At 39.4% G+C, this 21,220-nt stretch overlaps 1 protein-coding gene across 1 annotated transcript; it reads left to right on the top strand.

Annotated features, from left to right (window-relative positions):
* Positions 1–2,158: 2,158 nt before the first annotated feature.
* On the top strand, positions 2,159–20,576 carry IFT57 (intraflagellar transport 57). Its single transcript, XM_074156025.1, has 11 exons — positions 2,159–2,355; positions 4,608–4,770; positions 6,258–6,376; positions 7,312–7,402; positions 10,683–10,751; positions 12,182–12,304; positions 15,170–15,241; positions 15,837–15,968; positions 16,905–16,967; positions 18,835–18,901; positions 20,145–20,576. The coding sequence occupies exons 1-11, from the start codon at positions 2,159–2,161 to the stop codon at positions 20,321–20,323; spliced, it is 1,275 nt and encodes a 424-aa protein (XP_074012126.1). The 3' UTR covers positions 20,324–20,576.
* The last annotated feature ends 644 nt before the right edge of the window (positions 20,577–21,220 follow it).

The following is a 21,220-nucleotide window of genomic DNA, read 5'->3' as shown; positions in this document are numbered from 1 at the left end:
AAGGTAAATCCTGTACAGGCACAGGAAAAAAATAATTTAAGATACAAATTATCATGATACTCTTCTCAGAAAGCTGCTGACCTGAAACAAGAATAGTGGAAGCCTTGGGCTATCTGCGGGGTTAGGTAATCTATTTTCTCTTTAACAGTGTTTCACTAGTGCTTAGTTTTCACTGAACAGTTCTAGCTGTGTATGTGCTATCCAGCAGGAGAAACTGATAGAATGACTCAAGTATTTTAGGGAAGAAAGCTTAGAAAAAAACAAACAAAATGCAGGAAGAAGTGAAAGGAAACAGTGACTGTCCTAGAAGATCCAGGTGGTGTTAGCAGTACACACCTGACCTGCGCCTCCTGCTTTCCTGGGAGAACCAGCTTTCCCACACACTGTTCTCCACCTGCAGCAGTTCAAACTGGCAATTGCAACTGATGTCCAGCTACAACTCCACTGCTCGCAAGACTTATATTTCCATACATCCAGCTGTAAGCTACTGCACCTCAAGCCATGAGCTCTGCTTTGTTTATAAGCATATGCTAACTAAAATGAGTTAATTACTGAGCTTCTTACTATGTAAGAAAATAGTTGGTCGCTGAGCTGATAGTGATAAGGATGGGGTAACAAGAAGTAGTTAGTCACTTCAAGGTTCTCTCATATGTCAAAACATGTACTCCTATACTGTTTAGGACAGAGTTGTGGCTACTTCAAGGAAGATCCTTATCATCATCAAGAAGCTGGCAAACTCACAGTAAACTTTTACTGCCCTGAGATGACTCAATACCTTAAAAGGATAATGTGGGGAAGGGTATCCTTAACCAAATGACCACCAAGGAGCTCACACCAGTGCAGAACTGTTTTGCAGAAACTGCAAAATTTAATACGCATGTGCAAAAAGGCTATTCAGTCATCCTAATGAATATGTAAGACTAGGTGGAGTTATGAATTGGATAGGCAGAATAATGAGAATCTTTTGTGTATAAATACCATGGGTGAATGTCCCCGGTAGGGTGTGCTAGATTTGTGGATTTCCGCCTAGCACCTGACGTCAAATAAAGCTGTATCTCCTCTCTAAACTGCTTCTGGTTTCAAGAACTTTTGTTTCATGTAACACTATCAGCTCCTGGTAGGTATAGCTGCTGCCTTCTCTCAGCCTACATGGCTTAACGTATTCATGACATCTAAACCTCTATGATTGTAACTCTGTAAATCATTCTTGACAAGACAACGGGATAGAAGGAACAATTGGACCAAAAACCAGGTACCGGAAACTTTAGTGGGCTGATTGCCCAAACTTGGCTATACCACAGGAAATGTGCCCTTTAGGTGAGCTTGACTAATTATAATCTGAAAACCATTCCTCTAGAAGTCAGGATACCCGCCTCCACTTGAAAACCCTCACCCACTGAGTCTGCGCAGTAAAATTAAGAGCTGCTGTACCTTTAATTGAAGCGAGGACATCTTACACCAGTCAGTTTAAAGATAAGGAATTATAAGCACTAGTAAAAGGTTGATCAACAATGACTATGTTAATCATGCTAATTTACAATGTATAAATTAATGAACTGTTTCAATACTGGGTGTGCTAGCTTTGCAGAGATACCCCCTAGCACCCTTTTCTGCACAGAACTGTTAATAAATAGCTAACACCTCGACTCCGCGTGTTATTGGCTTGTGCACCAGGCAAACGATCCCACCAGTTTTGGGACAACATTCACAGGCTAGTATTAAATCGCGTAAACTTTTAACTTACACACACAAGCCCAAGGTTGAGCCACACGTCAGACAGAGAGAAGCAGCAAAGCTTTAATACACCTCCCGCGGGTTGAAGGGTGATTGCAGGCCGGGCCAGGCCCCACACCGTTTATAAGTCGCCCGTCCCGGGCTCGCCAGGACCCTGCCGGCCCATGCACAGCCCCCGGAGCACAATAACAGCGCCATCTTCCCCGCGGCCTGCCGTCCCCATGGTGACCGAGCGGAAGTGACAAAGCCGATGAACCGGTGATTGGATGTTGACCCGGCATGCCTCACCGCCATTGGTGGCTCGCGCTCCGCAGGCGCGGCTTCTCGGCGTGTGATTGGGTTAGGAGGTGGGTCTCAAGGCTGCGACAGGCGGGGATTGGTCGAGCTCGGTTGCCTCGGTTACGGGCGGCGGCGGGGCTCCAAGATGGCGGATGAAGCTGGGGGCGGCGGCGGGACCCGGCGTGGAGCAGGGGAGCGGGACGAGGAGGGGGCGGCGGCGGAGCGGGGCCCGGGCGCGGCCTATCACATGTTCGTGCTGATGGAGGATCTGCTGGACAAGCTGAAGCTGCTCAGCTACGAGGAGGAGGCGCTGAGGCGCCACAACATGCGGCCGCTCTCCAGGTGCCCCTCGCCCGCTCCGCCGGGTGGATGGCGGCGGCGGGGGCCGCGGCAGGCTGTGGGGAGGGCGGTAGCGGCCTCGCCCGGGAGGCGTTCGCCTGGCTGCGGTGGGGGGGGAGGGGCGGCTGGGGCTGGAGGGTCGCGCCGCCTGGTACGAAGCTCTACAAGTGGGGGTCCGCAGCCGCCACGGCTGCAGGGAGAGGCACCGGACACGGGCCGAACTCGGTGCGAACCCCGAGTGCTGGCGGGGAGAAGTTCCGGCCGGGCTGTTAGGCCGTTGCGGTCGGGGACTGGGGAAGGAAGGCTGGCTTGCTCTTGGATGACGAGGTGCCCGAGTCAAGTGAAAAACAGTTAACTTCCCGTGTGATTCTGAAGCTTTCAAAATGAGAAGTCCCTCTAAAGGCTGAGATGTGTTAAGTCACTAGTCACTTAACCTTCCCTGCCCCGGAGTAGATACACTGGCCTGCAGATGTTCAAACCCAAGTTATCTCTGCAAAAAATAATTTCACCCTAAATGAATTTCTGGTGTTCAGGGTAACTGTTTGTTGGAGGAAATGTATTTGTAAGGGGGGCTTGGACCTATTGTTTTTAAGTCTAATTTTTCATATCTAATACCTATTTGCTTAATATGTAACAATATTTTTTTTTTAATTTCGGTGGGAGACAGGAAACTTGGGAAATGGGACCAACGTGTTCCCAACATCCACCTGCCCAAATAACTTTCAAATCCATCCATCAGTTTCAACCAGGCTCCACAGTAGCGTATCACACAGTTGAGCTTTCTATAAGCAACAATTTCATAGGGAGGGAAAAATGTAGTTATTCTCTTATCCGTATTATTCTCTTATTGGGGAGGAGGCTTGAGATGAGCTCAGTGGCTGTAAGCTGGTTTTAGCTAGCTGTCTGACCATCAGTATATTTGGAGCAAGGGGGCAAAACTTCGTCCCCCTTAGCGAGCATCTGTGTCTAAGGGGAAGTGCTTGGTTCTGAGTATCCAGTGTGCACGATTTAGATTTTGCAAGGGACTCACTGTGGTCTGATTTTACGGACCAAATTCTCATTAGGGCCACGTCTTTCAATTCAGCATGATCTAAAATAGAGCCAGTTTGTGTACCTTGCTCTCTAAAGTGACCCAAAGCACAGTAGGTGAGGATGGCTGGAAGGATGGCTTCAAAAATGTGCTCCTGATCTGAGCTTGCGCACTGATTTAACTACACCAGCCTCTTGCCACTCTTGAGGAATACGGGAAAGGGAAGAGGTTTGGGGAACTTTGGAGCAAAAGGTGAGGTTTCTGAGAGGTGAATAGAAGGTGAGGTTTCTGCCTCTTTTTTTAAAGAGGCATAATTATATAGCTGAATACAGATACCGTTCTTTGTGCTGTTTGTCTAAACTGTCTTTAATGGAGAGCAATATGTGGTTCTAAAGCATTTTTCAATGTGTTCTAAAGGAGATAAAAGATGAGACAAATATACACCCTGGCTTCCAGTGTCATAGGTAAAGGTATAAAGCTTTAGCAACAGATCATTTTAATTTTGTTTTTGAAGTAGACTGCTTTATCATGTTGACAGTAGTTACCAATCATTTTTACTAACCAATTCAGAGGATGGATTTCAAATTTAAATTTTGTCTTGCACTGTAAATCACTTGTCCTGTGAAAAATGCCTGAGATTTAGCAAAATCTGAGCTCATTCATGGCCTGCAAGTTATTGGTAATTTCTGCTCTTTGACTTTTGATTCATTTGAGCTTTTAGGTATTTTATGTTATGCAAGGGACATTTGAACGTATCTGTCGCATAGGCTCTTAATTAGTTAGTGGTGGTATTTTATGAAGCGATGGGATGGATTCTCCATCCCTAAAATTAATTTGGAACAGAATTGAGCTCATCATGATTTGAGACTGCTCAGGGAAATAAGAGAAGTAACTTGGATTTATGTGGAAACGTTAATTTGGTGGTGTTTAACTGAAACTGTATAATCCTGCTGGCAGGAGAGAGGAATATCCAGTTCCCATTTGATTCCTTTGAAGCCCAGTGTTGATTAATAGCTTACTCAAAGAGGGAAACAGGTGAGCTGCACGTAGAAAACTTACTCTACTGTGGTTATGTGTGAAACTAGACATCCTGAATTTAGTTGAGATTGATCACACATTGAGAAAGTCAGTTAAAGAAACTGCTTTCTAGCCTATGCTGGCCTATAATGCAGTAAGAGCTTCAGGAGCTCAAAATATTTACCATTTTTTCCCCTTTTTTAAACAGGCACTACTTTGCACTGCCCACTAATCCCGGTGAGCAGTTCTTTATGTTTTGCACACTTGCTGCTTGGCTGATAACTAAAGCGGGACATCCCTTCGAACAGCCACAAGAATATGATGACCCCAATGCAATAATATCAAATGTACTCTCAGAACTGCGATCATTTGTAAGTGTTGAACATGCTGTTTTCCCACGTGTATTTCAAGCCCATGCATCACCTTCAGAAATAACAGTAATGACGTACTTTCTCTGCTGTCTGATTATGTCCCCAAGGAGTGGACAGACTTTTCCTATCTATAAGTTCGTACTATGTTAATTAGTTAATTGGAAGTTTATACTGTGTGTACCTACTTGCTAACTTTCTGGCACTATGAAAATGGTCTTACAATATTATATATGATTCCACTTAGGTCTGTTCCACAATCTTTAAAATGGATTAAATGAGGCTTACTTCTTATAGTGCCACATATGTTGCTCATTTATAGTAGTATAATTTCTTGACAGGCGGAGAGAGTTGGGGTTTTTTAGCTTGGAGAAGACTCTGGGGAGACCTTATAGCAGCCTTCCAGCACCTAAAGGGGGCTTCTCAGAAAGCTGGAGAGGGACTTTTTACAAGAGCACGTAGTGATAAGATGAAGGGTAATGGCTTCAAACTGGAAGAGGGTAGATTTAGATTAGATATCAGGAAGAAATTTTCACTATAAGGGTGGTGAGACACTGGAACATGTTCCCCAGAGAAGCTGTTGGGGCCCTATCCCTGGATGTGTTCAAGACCAGCTGGATGGGGCTTGGAGCAGCCTGGTCTAGTGGGAGGGTTGGAACAAGATGATCTTTAAGGTCCCTTCCAACCTAAACCATTCTATGAATTTACAAAGATTTTATCTTGAAAATTTACACAGTGCTTGTGATCCTGCTCCTGCCAAAGTCAATAGTATAATCCACAGTGAAGGAAACGATTTAGAATTGTGTTCTTGGGGGTTTTTTGGGTTTTTTTTTTTTTTTTTTTAGGATTAAAAGGTTGCATAAACTGCCAGGAATTACAGGGATTTTTTTCAATATTAACACCCCACCCCTCTGAAGGTCAGGAGAATGTATCAGCTTATGGGAGGTATGATCTTATGGAAGATCATACTTATGGAGGATCATACTGTGGTACAGCTATGAATGATATTAAGAACGCTGTTCTCTGAAAGAGTTACTTGATAAAAAAACTAAGATATTTATTCTGCAGGACAGCAATACATAAAAATAAAATACTTTATAAATAAAATCTGGAAAAAACAAGGCAATGGTGAAAAGCTGGTGGTTAGGTCTCAGTACCTGAGTTCCTTCATAGCTGTTCTTGCCTTGCCAGTGTGTCACCCGTATGCTTGACCATCTAGCTCCCTTGCAGCTTCCAACTCTTCTGCTCCCTGTGAGCATCCTATTACCATGTGCTTTCAGATTTCTACACTGCATCTGTTCCTTGGGTTGTTCTGTTTTCCCTTCTGTTGCCTGACTGGAGCTGCATAGGGGAAGAATATGAATTAACATTGGTAAAATCTTCATACACAGTGGACACTTTGGTTTTAGAGTAGTAAATCTTGTTACCTCCTTGAGAGGAAACTTGATTGATGGGTAGCCATTAATAAGCAGTATATCTCTTTATTTTAGGGAAGGCCTGTGGATTTTCCTCCCTCAAAATTAAAGGCAGGCTATGGAGAGCAAGCATGCTATGTTCTTGATTGTTTAGCTGAAGAAGCCTTGAAATACACTGGCTTTAGCTGGAAAAGGTATAGTATACTCTTAGGCATCCTCCCTTATGCTTTGTTTTCCAGCAAACAAATGTAAGTTGTACTTGTAAAGATAAAACATAGTAATTACCAAAAATGTTTTACTTGCTGTTTCATGGGATGCAAAATTCAACTAGGCTTGAAGCAGTGGGACAAATTAATGCCTAATGCAATTTCATGCAATTTAGTCTGTTACCAGCAAGGATGAGTTTGGGCCATTAATAGACGTAGCTAACTCGTAAAGATTTGACTGATGACCTTTTTTTGGTCGTTTTCCTATGCATAACTGCTTGTTAGTCTGACAGGTGAGTTGAAACATACTAATATTCTTTTAGGTCCTATCAATTAATCTTGGTCTCTTCAGTTGGAGGTATGAATAGTATGTGAGAATGTTACAAGTAGGCTACAGTAACTATTTAATCCGAAGGAAATTTTAGGAGGAATTAGATGACAGATAATTTCAAGAATATGAAAATTTGTTTAAAAGTACTCTTTATTTCATTCCTTTCCTCTGATGGGTTTTGAAATGGATACAGTGAAGTAATTTCTACCTTGGAACTATTTTACTGTTACTTCTATTTAGTACACAAATTCCACTATAAGCCGAAAATGAGTCTGTTGTGACTTGCACTTAAATTTTAAGAGGGTAGACCAAAACAGAAAACGACTCAAATTTATTCCCCAGATGTCTTTGCAGTATGAATGTATTGTACTGCTTGGCATAATAACTAACTCTCACTTTTAAGACAGACTTTAACAAAGACTTTTAAGGCTGAGTGTTACTTTTATTTGTTTAAGTGTGTGAGACACTGTCTAGTCGTATTCCACATCATCCATACTTCTCATGAACTGTTTCATTCGCTTAGGAACAATTTACAGATGTATTTTCAATTTACTGTGTTTAAAAGCTCTGCTGCTGTTTGTGCTAATTTCAGGCCAGCATATCCAACAGAAGAGCTAGAAGAAGAAGAAATAACAGAAGATGATGCAGAATTAACGCTTAATAAACTAGAAGAGGATGTTGAGGTAGATCTACCTAACTGGTTTTGATTATATAAGTATTGGTCAGCTATGAGGAAATTTTTCTCACTGTTCATTTTATTTGGCTTTGTTTAAGAAGTCTTTTCTGCTAGCTGTTCCATTGCCCTTTTTTCCTGCATCTGCTTCCTGCATCGTCAGCTTCTCTGTGGAGTTTTTTGTCTTCTTTCAGATAAGGTTGTTAACTCTTTGCAACAGAACTTATGTTCTTACGTGCGTTTATAGTCAATGTAAAGTGAAGTGGAATTTAACTATACATTAAAATTGCATAGATTCAGAATTGTTTGTTTTCTGCTGATATAAGCTGTTGATTTTAAACGGAACTTCAATCCCCATGTACGGAATTGGCTCATATTTGGTTAAAATTTGCCCAGTGCTTAATTAATAGAGGGCTTACTATTGTAACTAGGATTTCACTGTAAATCAGGAACAGTAACTTTGGTACTTAGTTGACCTTAAGATTTGGGAACAGGGTAGATGGAAAAGAACAACTGGAAACCAAGCATTTGTTTAAAAACACCAGCAAAGACCTAAATAAAGGTTGCAGAATTGTTTCTGTAGAGAAAGGTCATGGCAGCTCATTGCTATATATTCTACAAATGAAATGGTAATATCCAGTCATCCATTCTGACTGCAGAAGTCTTTCTGCTTTGAAATATCATTTACCAACAAGACAGCAATGTTTGAGGATAAACTGGTTTATTTATCCTGCTTTTTAACTGTAATAATTATGGTGAAGGTGTCATGTCTATGAAACAGCCTATGAAATACACTTGTAAGTTCAAATATGCTTTTAGGACTTACTGATGGATGGATGTTGAACAGAAGTTGTTTCTTGCTGATTGACTTTCTCAGAAGATTATGAGAGTTGGAGTCTCACTGTTACCTAATAGCATAATGTTATCATAAGATGTTGTCATTTTCACAGGCCTCTGTCAGTCTCCTCAAGTGAGTCTTTTTACTGCTGACTTAAACAAGATTTTTCTGGATAAGGAAGTTAGGTAAAGACAAAATGAAAATTACAAAAAGTTAGTTTCACATCTGATTTCTCCAAAAACTGATGATTCTGTGCAAAATAAATGCAGATCAAAACCAAAATATCGAAAGCTGTGAGCATGGAAGCGTTCAGTTGCTGGGTCAGTAAATTACTTGAGGACAAAACAATTTTCTGGAGTGTTAAAGCCCAGCAGTACTGGGTAGAAAATGCCACAACTATCCCATTTTAGTTTTCTCATTTTTCAAGTGCTTGGGAAAAATTAAAGGTCATAAAAGTTTGAAACAGTGTGCCAGTAATGTTGTCATATGGTTCTGATCATACTCCCAATTTATATACCATAACAGTCCATAAGAGTGTAATAGTTGAAGAATTTGTTTCTCTTCTACCTCTTCTTATAGTTTTCCTAAGTATTGAATTATTTTTCTCATTTTTATTAGACAAGAAAAATTCCAAACTTTTATTCCCAAGTTTCATACAATATGCAGCTATTGTGATGTGGATGCCTGGTTGCATTTTTACCAGCTTTGAAGTCACCACAGAAAAAGTCTTGAATAATTCTGAGAACAATAAGAGACATTCTGTATTGCATGTTTGACCAGCCTCAGAAATGTAAGCTGTTGGCTAAGAGCTTTAAATATGGAAACAGTCAGCTGTCTGCTCTTTTCTGTGTCTCGTTAAGGTCTAAGCTGTTAAATTGGGAAGTGGGGAGGAAACATTTAACTAAAGCACAGTTGAAACCCTTCAAAGAACCTCTGGATTTGCTCTCAGGTAGTATCTGAGGCCATGATTTTCACAACTAACGTTTTATTAGCTATTCTGAGTTTGTGTGTTAATAAAACCATTGAGCTAGGATTATACCAAGTGGATAACCACTTTTTAGAGCCCCTAATGGTTCTACAGGGATTAACTATATGCTGATGTTATGGTTTTGGTTTTTTTCCCCCAGTCCATTGTTGCTGCCAATGTATTGATATGTCTTGTATGCATTAGCTGTATCCATAATTGAATTTAGCGGTATTTCCAGTAGTTAAATGCTAATGATGAGGTTCATTGATCGTTCTTCTGGTTTTGATTCTTCTGAATAAAATTGATGAGGCAGACAGAAGCAAGCCTAGTTCTGTAAATCTTGGGGAATTAGGTGAATAGAAGTCAGCAAGGCGGGCTGTGCAAGGAATTCTGCACAGTTTGGTTCCTCAGGTCTGATAACTAGGCATGTTGTTGTCATAGTAGTGTTGTAGTATGTTCTTTTAAGTGCTGTACAAATATATATTATCCTTCTAGCAAAAGACAGTCCCGCTATAGTCACCATTAATTTCTTGCAAGTATTCAGGGGACTAGGGGCCAAACATGCCAGAATAAAATAAAGTGGACCCTATTAGTTAAAAACTAGGTAAAGTACAGGAATAAGGCCAGAGGTTTTCACTAAGTCTTGAAGGGTTCTACACTGAGACCCGTGTTATTGCAGCATTCATGATTTGTCTAGAAAGGAGGTAAATGATGAAATTTTACTTTGGTGGAAAAGATGATGGCTAACAGAAAAGCGACAGAATGACAAGGTGTATAAGGATGAAGTGTATAAAATGGTGATAAAATGGCAAGTGAAATTTAGCGTAGATAAATGGAGGGTAACATATGGCAAAAGCGTCTTTGACCTATGCATTGATGGGCTCTGAGCTGCTCATGGTAACTGAGAAGTGCAATTTTGAGACTGTAATAGATAATTCTATAAAACCACCAGCCCACTGTGTAGTGTCATGGGCAAGAAAACAAATCAATTGCTTCAATTGGAATTCTATTTTTCTGCATACTTTTAAAATGTGGCATCATTGTGCAGCTCCAAATCTGTAGTGCAAAGAACAACGTGAAAACTGTGTACAGGTCTGGTTGTGGTTTGGTTTTTGTTTTGGTTTGGTTTTACTTTTAATGCAAAGCTTTAGGAAACGTAAGAAATTACAATTACCGTACAGCTATTGATAATGGCCCATTTCATGCGAGGGGGCTTAGGTTTGGGGGTTTTTTTTGGCTGGTTGGTTTAGTTTTTTAATACTGCGGCACCCTGAGGAAAATGTGGAGTAGATTTCATCTTTCAGCTTGTCCCAGATATTGTGTCTCCTCATAAGATTTTTAAGTAAATGCAAGCTCCATTATCATAAACTTCCCATGTCAGAAATTTTGAATTTAATACTGCTTGTCCTGTGCTCCTGCAAAATAGAATTATGGAGAAAGATTGTGCAATACTTACTGAAGTCCTACTTTGCAACTTTCCTTAAGGAAGAAGAGTCGGACAATGAAGAAAATTTTATTGACCTGAATGTTCTAAAGGCACAGACGTACAGATCGGTAAGTTGTTACCCATCAGTCCTCTCTTGAGATATTTTTACATCTGTAGCAGCCATTTATTTCTGTTGGATTTAAGTGTGAAAGTCCTTTTATAGTCTAAACTTGAAAAAACGTTCCAACTGAAATCACAGAATCACATGGGATTGGAAAGGACCTCTGAAGATCATCTAGTCCAACCCCCCCTGCCAAAGCAGGTGCACCTAGAGCAGGTTGCACAGGAATTTGTCCAGGCGGGTTTGGAATGTCTCCAGAGAAGGAGACTCCACCACCTCCCTGGGCAGCCTATTCCAGAGCTCTTCTGCCCTCAAAGTAAAGAAGTTCTTCCTCATGTTTAGATGGAACTTCTTACATTCAAGTTTGTGCCCATTTCCTCTTGTCCTGTCCCTGGGCACCACTGAAAAAAGGCTGGTGCCTTCCTCTTGACACCCACCCCTTAAGTATTTATAGGTGTTGATCACATCCCCCTTCAGCCTTCTCTTCTCTAGACTAAAAAGACCCAAGTCCCTCAGCCTTTCCTCATAAGGGAGATGCTCCAGGCCCCTAATCATCTTTGTAGCCCTCTGCTGTACCCTCTCCAGCAGTTGCCTGTCCTTCTTGGACTGGGGAGCCCAGAACTGGACACAGTACTCCAGATGGGGCCTCACCAGGGCAGAGGGGGAGGATAACCTTTCTCGACCTGCTGGTCACACTCTTCTTGATGCACCCCAGGATGCCATTGGCCTTCTTGGCCACAAGGGCACATTGGCAGCTCATGGTCATCCTGTTGTCCACCAGGATTCCTAGGTCTTTCTCCTCAGAGGTGCTCTCCAGCAAGTCCGCCCCCAACCTGTACTGGTGCATGGGGTTATTTCTCTCCAGGTGCAGCACCCTGCACTTGCCTTTATTGATGTACGACAGGTTCCTCTCTGCCCAACTCTTCAGCCTGTCCAGGTCTTGCTGGATGGCAGCACAGCCCTCCGGCGTGTCAACGACCCCTCCCAGTTTTGATCCAGAAATGAATCAGCTTATTTTAAAACAAAAACGTGCATCCAGCTTTAAAACTGTTATCGCTGCAAGGTTGCTGGAAACATTTGCAAGAAATTTGTGCAGAGACTTTTAGGGAAACATGGTATTAGTTTCTTGAATGTATTTTAATTTTGTGCCCCTTACTATTTCTGGAATGTATTATAATTTCTTATTATACACATTTTGTTCTTTTCAATTCTAAGTATGATGAGTAGATATATTTTTTTTTTTTTTAATTCCTAGTCTTTATGAATTCAAAGAATTAAAGCCATTAAAGAAATCTACTATATCTGTAGTCTAGATCATTCTGGATATAAGTTTTTTCCTGACTATGAACTTTGTAAACCATCGTAACATGATTTCTAACAGTTCTCACTGTGCATAATGATGATATTTCGTATACAAACTTCGTGATTTTTACACAGGACATGAATGACTCTGCAAAGCAAGAAGAAATTTTACAGTCCACGATAGATGCAGCAGAGTGGAATCTAGAAGTGGAACGTGTGCTTCCACAGCTGAAAGTTACGGTCAGGACTGACAATAAGGTATGTGAGAATGGCTTTGCATGTGTACACATGGTGATTAAAGTGTCATTTCAGTGTTGTTTACTTTCAATTTACAACTTTTTTTCTTTTTTTCATGCCAAGATTTGTGAATAATGGGCTCTCCAATACTATCTTGTATGAATCTTTGTCACTTTGACCCTAGAAGCAATAATTTTCAGTAGTTTTTTTTCCAATATTATATAATAATAATAATTTTTTTCTGCTACTTACAAGGCACCCTATTTCCATATTTTTATTTCTATATGTTTAATCAGACGTCTTAAGAACATCTTAAATCATTAAATGTTTCCAATGTATTCATAGTTCTGAAAAATTATACCCTCAGTTTAGCAGCTAGTAAAACATCTTCCTGGAACTTCTTGTCTTTCAACTGTTCCATTTGTCGAACACATGAAAGGTTGTTTGCATGGGATTCATCTTGCTGAACTTTAAATGGCAATAAAGTATGTCTGTACCTCTGATCTAGTCACCACAGGCTCTCCTTATGTTTACCAAAATGAAGTGAGTACTTTTTTGACTGACTTTATTTACCTATCCAGATAACTACCTCAAGATGAAAATCATCATTTCTTAGACATGGGTATCTCTCGCCATAATCTATTTCAAGGAGTCTAGAATGAGCAGCTTAGAAACAGACGTCTATCTTTGGCAAATCAAAGTCCAAACCTAGGACGTATTCCTGGAGTTGCCATAAACATCCTCTCTAGGATAGCACTCACAGATCAGTGCAGTATTGAAATTGCTCATTTGTTGTGACCCAGCTAGTTGGGTTGTTGGAGCAATCTGTAGCAGTGATACAGAATTCAATGAAAGATAATTATCCTGCCAAAAATAGCATAAGCTCTAAACTATCTGTTAAATTGCTTGCCTGTCTTACGCTATACTGCATTCTTCTACGTGAAGAATTGCCTGGTTTGAGCCACCTTTCTCCGATCCTTGGCAAGCCCATCTGTTACAGAGAACATCATGCTTGATTCTCACGCTAGGAAATTAAAACATATATATATGGAAAATTAAAGCCACTGTAAGAACTGGGGTTTACTACCTTCCAGTTTAATGCTTTCTTGGCTTTAAGGAATATGTCAAAATGAACGTGAAAAGAGGATTATTATTCTTCTAGCTTCTGTGCTATCATGCTTTCTTAAATAACTGGAGAGAAGTGTTTGATGTTTTTTCATTCTACAACAAAAGCGTCATATTCTGTTTTCTATGCAGTACATGTATACATAGTACTAGGAGAGGGTCAGTGGCATTAGAAACTACAAGTTGTTTGTAAAATCCTGAGCAGGGGTGGGAATTTTTTTTATTTAAACTCCAAAGTTTGACAAATTGGGAACACTTGTCACCAGACCAACCTTGAGTCTGCTGCAAACTTAAAGCCCAACATACAACAGAAGCATGTTTTCTCTACTAGCCTTTGTTTTGTTCTGGAAGGGAATAGTGGGCAGCAGCAAAATTGTACACAGCGGGTGAACCTCATGGGCTGAGCAGCTGTTGCAGATACTCGGCTGTGCCCTTCCAAGATAGTGGGACAGAAGCACCAGGCCATTGGTAGCTCTGTGCGTGTCCTATGCAGGGGGATAGCCTCAGTTGAAATCAGTGGCACTGCCTGTGATTAAAGGATGGCACATGTTTAAGTGTACAGCTGTTTTAAGCCAGGATTTGTTCTGTACCTGTTATGAGACATTGTAAGTAACTGTATCCTCCAGGAGCTCTGGGATTGGGAATTCCTCTTGCTCAGGTGCTGCAGCCCAGCCCCATGTGTCTGCGGACCTGCGGGTCCCCATCCCAGACTGATGGATGCAGCTGCTGCTTCTTGTCTGCAGGTTCAGAAGCAGAGCTTTGTTTCTTGTCCTTTTCTCCATTAGCATTTTTCTGACAGGTCTGTGTCTCAATAGATTTCGGGGTTTCCCTCCCCCTTTTCCTTATCATCCTATTTTGACAAGGTACTCCATTACATAATTCTAACGTGTGAACGTTCACTCTGCATGCTCTTATCCATTAGTGTAACTGGCCAGGTCTGTTTCTTGTTACTGCCTCCACTATTTAAAAACATTTTTTAGCATGTTCAAAAGCACAGTACTGAAATAGCGATAATTATGCAGTGCTGCTACTCTGCTTCATTTTGAACTCACTGTCTGCAGCTGTGCTTTGGGTCTGGGAGATGTAAGTAGTTTGGACTGATAAGGAAAAATCTGTGATAAAGCCGGGGAACTGGAATTGATTTCTAAGTAAAAGATGCCTACCTATCAAGTTAAAACAGTACCTTGTCTCATCGCCCATCCCTGAGTCCATATACGTTTCCTATGACCTAGAAGCTGCCAATAACTTTTCCCCCTTCTAATTTTGTCCCACTATCAAAAACAAGTTTAGGCATTTCTGCCTATTTCATTTCTTTCCGTTCCTCTCCTGATAATGGTAAGGACTAAGTAGAAAGGGAAGATCTGATAATCTGGAACTGGTAGGTGTTGGGCATTTGAAGCACTCATTTTGTCCAAGCATAAGCTGAGCTAGTGCAGCTATAATCAATATTTTCAGTATTTGTGCCCAGAGTGGTTTCTAGCAGAAATAGTTCCATGAAGATCAAGCAGACTTTTTAGCTACTGTGGTATCAGTGAGGATGTCAGTGTTTGTTTATGGATCTGAGTGTCACATGTGACATTTAGGAGTTACAAGTTGTGTCACGTTAAGCAAGTGCCTCTGGATATGAACATGACAGTGACAGAATGATACATGATAATAGTATAAAAGAGAACTGACCCTGTCTTGCATACCAGTTCTTTGTAACCAGAGAAAGATAAAAGTTGTACTTACCTATGTTTTACTTTGTGGCATCTTTTTTAGGATTGGAGGATTCATGTAGATCAAATGCATCAACATAAAGACGGAATTGAATCTTCTTTGAAAGAAACTAGGGTATGTCTTGTATATACAGAATATTTCACTGATGTGTCAGCATTTTTATTTTCTCTTTTATTTGATATACGTTAAGAATCAAGTTGATTTTTTTCCCTTAATTTTATTTGTGCTAATGCTGTAAAACTAAAAAGGGAAATATACGATAATAGTGATTAGAGACAGTGGGACTAGTAAAATGTCTTGTGGGAAAGAGGTGTATATGTGAGAATTAACAGGGATATTAGGGTTCATGAATGTATATATTACCATAAATACATCCTGACTACAGAGGGCAAAATAGAATAATACAATAATACAATCTGAAAACCAAAATACCGTCAAATACTGTTGCTAGAGTAACTTACAGACATTGAGGTTTGTAATTAATTTAGGAGGGGAGAGTGATGGAAGCAGTAAAGCTTGAAATACGTGTTTTGGAGGTGGGCAAACCAGAACACATTAGGAATAATTTTTTGTTGGCCAAACACAGCATTTCTGTACTATTTTTCTCTCTTACTTGTGGGCTTCCATATCCTTTCTTAATTACAGCACCATTTTAATACTCTTTACATACTCCCGGTATACCATCAGTCCACAGAATATGATTTTCTAGGGTTACCTTGACAAACTCCATAATGAAATCAGCAGGACATTGGAAAAGATCAATAGCAGGGAAAAGTACATCAACAATCAGTTGGAGCACTTGGTTCAAGAGTACCGTTCAGCACAAGCCTTGCTGAGTGAGGTAATGCACTGATCTTTTGTTGTTGCCTTCTCTAATATTAACTTGCTATTTAGTGAGCATGAAAGCAAAGAAGACTCAGAGGAGTTATCTGTGAATTCTGCTGATGGATAAAGCAGAGGAAATGTTGACTGGCTGTCAAATTACATAGTTTTTAAGCTAAACTAGCTATTTTTATTCAACTGTTCTACAGAGGAAAGTAAATGTTTTTTGCCTGACTATTATGTAAATCTGTTGCCAATCTTGAGCAGCTAGTAAATCGCTAGTTCTGCTTTCCCTGTGAAGTTCACACATCTGTGATGAGTGGAAAAGCTACAGTCTCAGTCCAGCACTAATCTCTTATATTGATTAATATAAGACTAACTCGTGCACGAAGGCCTCTGATTAATTCTTTACTTCATTTAGTTTTTATGCCAGTAGAGTGCTGTTTGAGAAGCTTTTTGATCCCCTAGTTAGGAGGCCTGTAGCAGCTGCCATTTGGCTAGTCCTCCTATTTGTGGGCATGACATTAAAATAAGACTAACAGGATTTGATCTCTGTGCTTTCTGTTTACTATCAATCTTTAAGAAACTGCAAGATAGTAATTCACTGTTGACAAAGAAATAGTCTAGGTTTCAGGATTCAATTCTGTCTGCATTCTGGTAAATTTTCTTTATGTTTTTTTCCTCATGTAAATAATTAGAAAACATGCTTTTTATTGTGTATGTATTAGGGCTATTACAATTTTTAAAACTGCTTTAAATTTTTGAATGATAGTCATTACAGGGGCTGATGTTTCAAGCCTGTCCTCATATGAGTAGTGCTATAAACGTAATTGGGACTTTGTGGGAGTGTTTCTGGAATTGGGACACGTGAGAGCAAGTTTTGACGTTCTCTCTGAGCTATCTGCATACATCTCTTCAGCTTTGACATTACAGCAAAAACCATGTTTCTTTCCAGGCTAAAGAGAAGTATCAGGAGGGGAGTGGAGGAGTAACTGAAAGGATTAGAGTGCTTTCTGAGGTAAAACACATCTTCACATAATTTCTTTTGCTTATTTTAAAACAATATTCAGAGAGTTGGCATTTAGTGTTTGTGGTTCTACGAAGCCAGTTCTTTCTAATTTGTTCTCCTGTTAAAGATTAATCTGTTTGTTTAGTGGAGGTGATCTAGTCCAGTCCCTAAATTTTAAACCCAGGCTGCCATTTATTTTTAACTTGTGAATTTGGACAAACTATTGTGAGCTAATTTCCTTTGTTTCTAAAAGAGGGTAAATGTTCTGTATTTTATAACCTGTGTCCTAGAATTATTAAGGACTAATCAAATTATGTCCATAAATTCTTTGGAAGAAGAAAAGCTTAACTCTTAATTTTAGTTAAAATTAAAATTTGAAGTTTTCATCTCCCAAGCACTTAAAAACAATATTTGACTAAATAGTAACTTTCCATACCAGTCAAATTATGTTAATACCTAAAACTGTTTTTTGGTGGGTTTGTGCTTTTTTGGTGGTTTTTTGTGGTGTGTTTTTTTTTTTTTTAAATCCGCGTTCTGACAAATTTAAAGAAAAAAATCCCCTGACTCCTAACTGCCTCATTATGTTGAGTGTTTCATGGCATTTCTTTTATAATTACTGCCTGATTTCCAAAATTTCCAACCTTTGCTACAATTCAGAAATTTTTTTAACTCCTCTGTTGTTAAAGTTTGAAAAACCCACTTTATTTATTAAATGATAAAGTGTCTGAAATAGTCACATAAAATAGATTACACAGTAAGAATGTGCTGGAAATTGTAAAACAGGTTTGAGTCTTTTTAGAATAGAATATAATAGTTCAGTTGGAAGGGACCAGAACGATCGTCTAGTCCAACTGCAGTAGGTGATAAACACAGCAGTTTAACGAGAGTTTTCTAACAAAGATTTCTGAGTATATGGATTTTGCAGAATTAGAGCTTCTTTCTATTTCGCTCTCAAGGAAGTAAGTTTAAAAAAGAGTGCTTTATGATGACTTCAGTTTTATAACGTGTTTGTGCTTTGGAAATTATTGGCTGATTAGTAATTATTAACATGTAGTTGGCAGCCTTCAAACGATGCAGATGCAGTGGTGCATATCTGAGATAAACGACACATTGGATATTACTACTGATCTGCTTTGAGGCATGCAATCAAATCTTAGCCCACTTGGCAACACCAGTACCACTGTAGGCATGCAATAACAATGCAGCAGTGTTTCTTTTTTGTTACTGAAAAGGCTTATTGAAGCCTCAATGAAGGGCCATATTTATAATATAGACAAAAATGCTAAATTATTACCTAGACTGCACCTTAGAATCATGTCTTTGCTTTTTCTTCATTGTCTACAAAGGCAAACTTGTCGATAGTCAGTGCTGAAATGCACTTTTATTCTTCATACATGCATTTTACACACCTGTGCCCCTGCCAGTGCCAACAGACTTGACTGCTGCACCATCTTCTGCTCCAGTGCTGTTTCTCAGATTTCATCTGCTGAAATTCTGACACTCCCAGAGGGCAGCTGGCATGATCATTTGACGAATCTTAGTTTGCAGGGACATTGGTTCCTACCTTCCATCCACCATCATACTGCAACACTTACACTGTTGTTTTTATTGGTTTGGGATGTGCAGATTCTCCGTAACACCATGATGCTTGGCCAACTTGTTACTCTTTTTGCTGTAATTTTTACAACATTAATTTAGTTAAATTAAAATTTTCTTAATGCTTGAAAAAAAATTGTTCTTCCATATACAGCAACTAGGATTAGTGCATTTTTTTTTAAGTACTGCAGGTATTCAGCAGATTTGTTTGTTTGTTTGTTTTCTTTTTTTTAACTTGACATCCATCTGGTTTCATTAAGAAAAAAATATCTATTTTAAGATTACAGAAGTATTGGAGAGAGTAAAGCAGGAAACAGAAGAGAAAGGAAGCAGTATGACTGATGGCGGTAAGTATGTTTTTCCCTCAAACCACACCTGCATTTCCTCAGTGACAGGCACGTAATTTGTGCTTTATTAAAGAAAAATAAAACAAGACCAGAATGAGTTACTAGTCTAAAATACCAATATTAAAATTTTTAAGTGTCTAAGAAAATCAGGAGTCTAAACCTCTTTGAAAAGGTTATTTAAGTCTGCAGAAGGTAGAGATTCCAGGATTTCCCCCTTTGGTAAATTATCTGTAAAATTAAAAAAAAAAAAAAGGGGTGGCGGTGTTTGTGGGTTTGTCTCTGCTTTCACTAGTTATCAACTCACTGGAAGAAATTCACGTTACAGGTTCAACCCCTTTTACTCTGAAATGGTTGCTGGCAATAGCTGGTAGATTCCCTGACTAACGCTGGCTGGAGTCAGTGAGAAAATTCATTTTGGTGTTTTGATGTTTGGACTTTTTTTTAATGTTTAAAAGTACATTCCTATTTGAATTTGTCTCAGACTTGGGATCTGGTTGTTTGAGATTTTTGCTGATAAATGCATTCTGTTGCAAATGTATAAGGAGTATGAATGCAGAAATAAATGGATGCATGTTACAGTAGGGCTAAATATGCAAGCTGTATCCATATTTAACTGTAACCATTACAGCTAATTTACTCAAGTAGTTTTAAGTGTTATCGTTCAGGGAAATTTTGTGCACCCTTGCTCCACTGTGAAGGAGCTACTGACCTGCCTCACAGCACCTTTTCTGTATGACAGCATGGCCAAGGGTCAAGATAAAATCTGGAGCCCAGAATTATAACGATCAGTATGATGCAGTAGCAGCATCACTAGGGTGATATTAGTGGGAGGTGAGGGATTAGAAACAAAGTACAGAACACAAAACACTATTAGCTTTTCACAGGAAAGATGACCTCCTGCTGAAGGTGTCTTCAGTTCTCTACCAAACCCAAAGTCAGGTATTGGGATGAGGCTTTCAGCTGAGCAAAATGCATCATTGACAAACCTATCTTAATGTTGATGCAGATCTTAGATGTCAAGAAGGCAGCAAAATTGTCATCACCTGTTTCTATCTTTAAAGTGTCTTGCATATTAAAAATGATGTATCAGTACAATCATGTCTTTAGAACGCCCTTTTGTTCATTGAACTGTTCAATTTTAAGGAGTGAATTATAGAAAATAATGCTTTTGTGTTAAGTAGCTGACACAGAGTTGCACTGTTTATCTTGCACTGTTTATCTTTTTTTTTTTTTTTTTGAACAGCTCCTCTAGTGAAGATTAAACAGGCCTTAACAAAACTGAAGCAGGAAACCATTCAGATGGACATACAAATTGGTGTAATGGAACACACATTACTCCAGTCAAAGCTGAAAGAGAAATCCAATATGACTAGAGATATGCATGCAACGATGATTTCAGAAGCCACAGTAGGTTCCTATTAAAATTATTTGGAGCTGACTTGGTTTGCCCAAAATACAGTTTTCTACCATTTGCTTTTTTGTTAGTTTAGAGGTTTCCTTTTTGTTGGGAAAGGGGGACGTTCTTTTTTCTTGTTTGTTTTTAACAAGATGTTTGTCGTGCATTTTTAAGAAGTAACATGCACACTTTGGACTCAACATAGAGCCACGTTTAGTTTTCTGCTGTAAAGATTTACTGCAGATCCCTTCCAATTGTACTAATAAATTGTTATTAATGAACATGTCTCTACTTCATTGGAGAATGTTATTTACTGTGAAAGTCTATAGAATGATGCTGACAGCCTGTAATCTTGATATGCTACAGTGCTGAAAGAAAATTGCTTGCGAAGGACTTGAAAGGAATTTAATGTCTGTCATTGCCATTTACATACATTTAGTACGAAGTATTTAATTGCTGATATTGAAATGATACAGCATTACCCCTTCTAAAAGGCTGGGTCAAAATTAATATCAGCTGCAAGTAAAAGTAAATTGTTGCTCTGAACTGAAGTTTATGAATTAAGCAATAAACTAATCTTTCAGTAATATTGTCATGCTCCTAGTGCATCCCTACACAAATTTGTGAATGGACAACCACCCTATTCCTCACTTTTTTGGGGGGGTGGAGGGGAAAAGGGGGGGAGGGAGGGTGGTCCTCTAGATGGTATGGATATTTTTTGCAATTATTTTTACATTGCCTCTAACAGAAGCAATGATACATAAGACCAAAGAATGTGGAAAGTGCTGTTTGGAAATTACTGTTGGCTTTCTAATTTTTTTTCCATGTGTCATCACTGTTTCAGAGTCACTTTATATTAGCTTTGGGTCAAATGCTGCTTTAATTTATAGTATGTAGTAGAGCTCTGTGGACATCATTTGGAT

Source organism: Numenius arquata, chromosome 1 (genome assembly GCF_964106895.1).
Source record: "Numenius arquata chromosome 1, bNumArq3.hap1.1, whole genome shotgun sequence".
Classification (NCBI taxonomy): domain Eukaryota; kingdom Metazoa; phylum Chordata; class Aves; order Charadriiformes; family Scolopacidae; genus Numenius; species Numenius arquata.
This window is presented reverse-complemented; position numbering and strand designations above follow the sequence as displayed.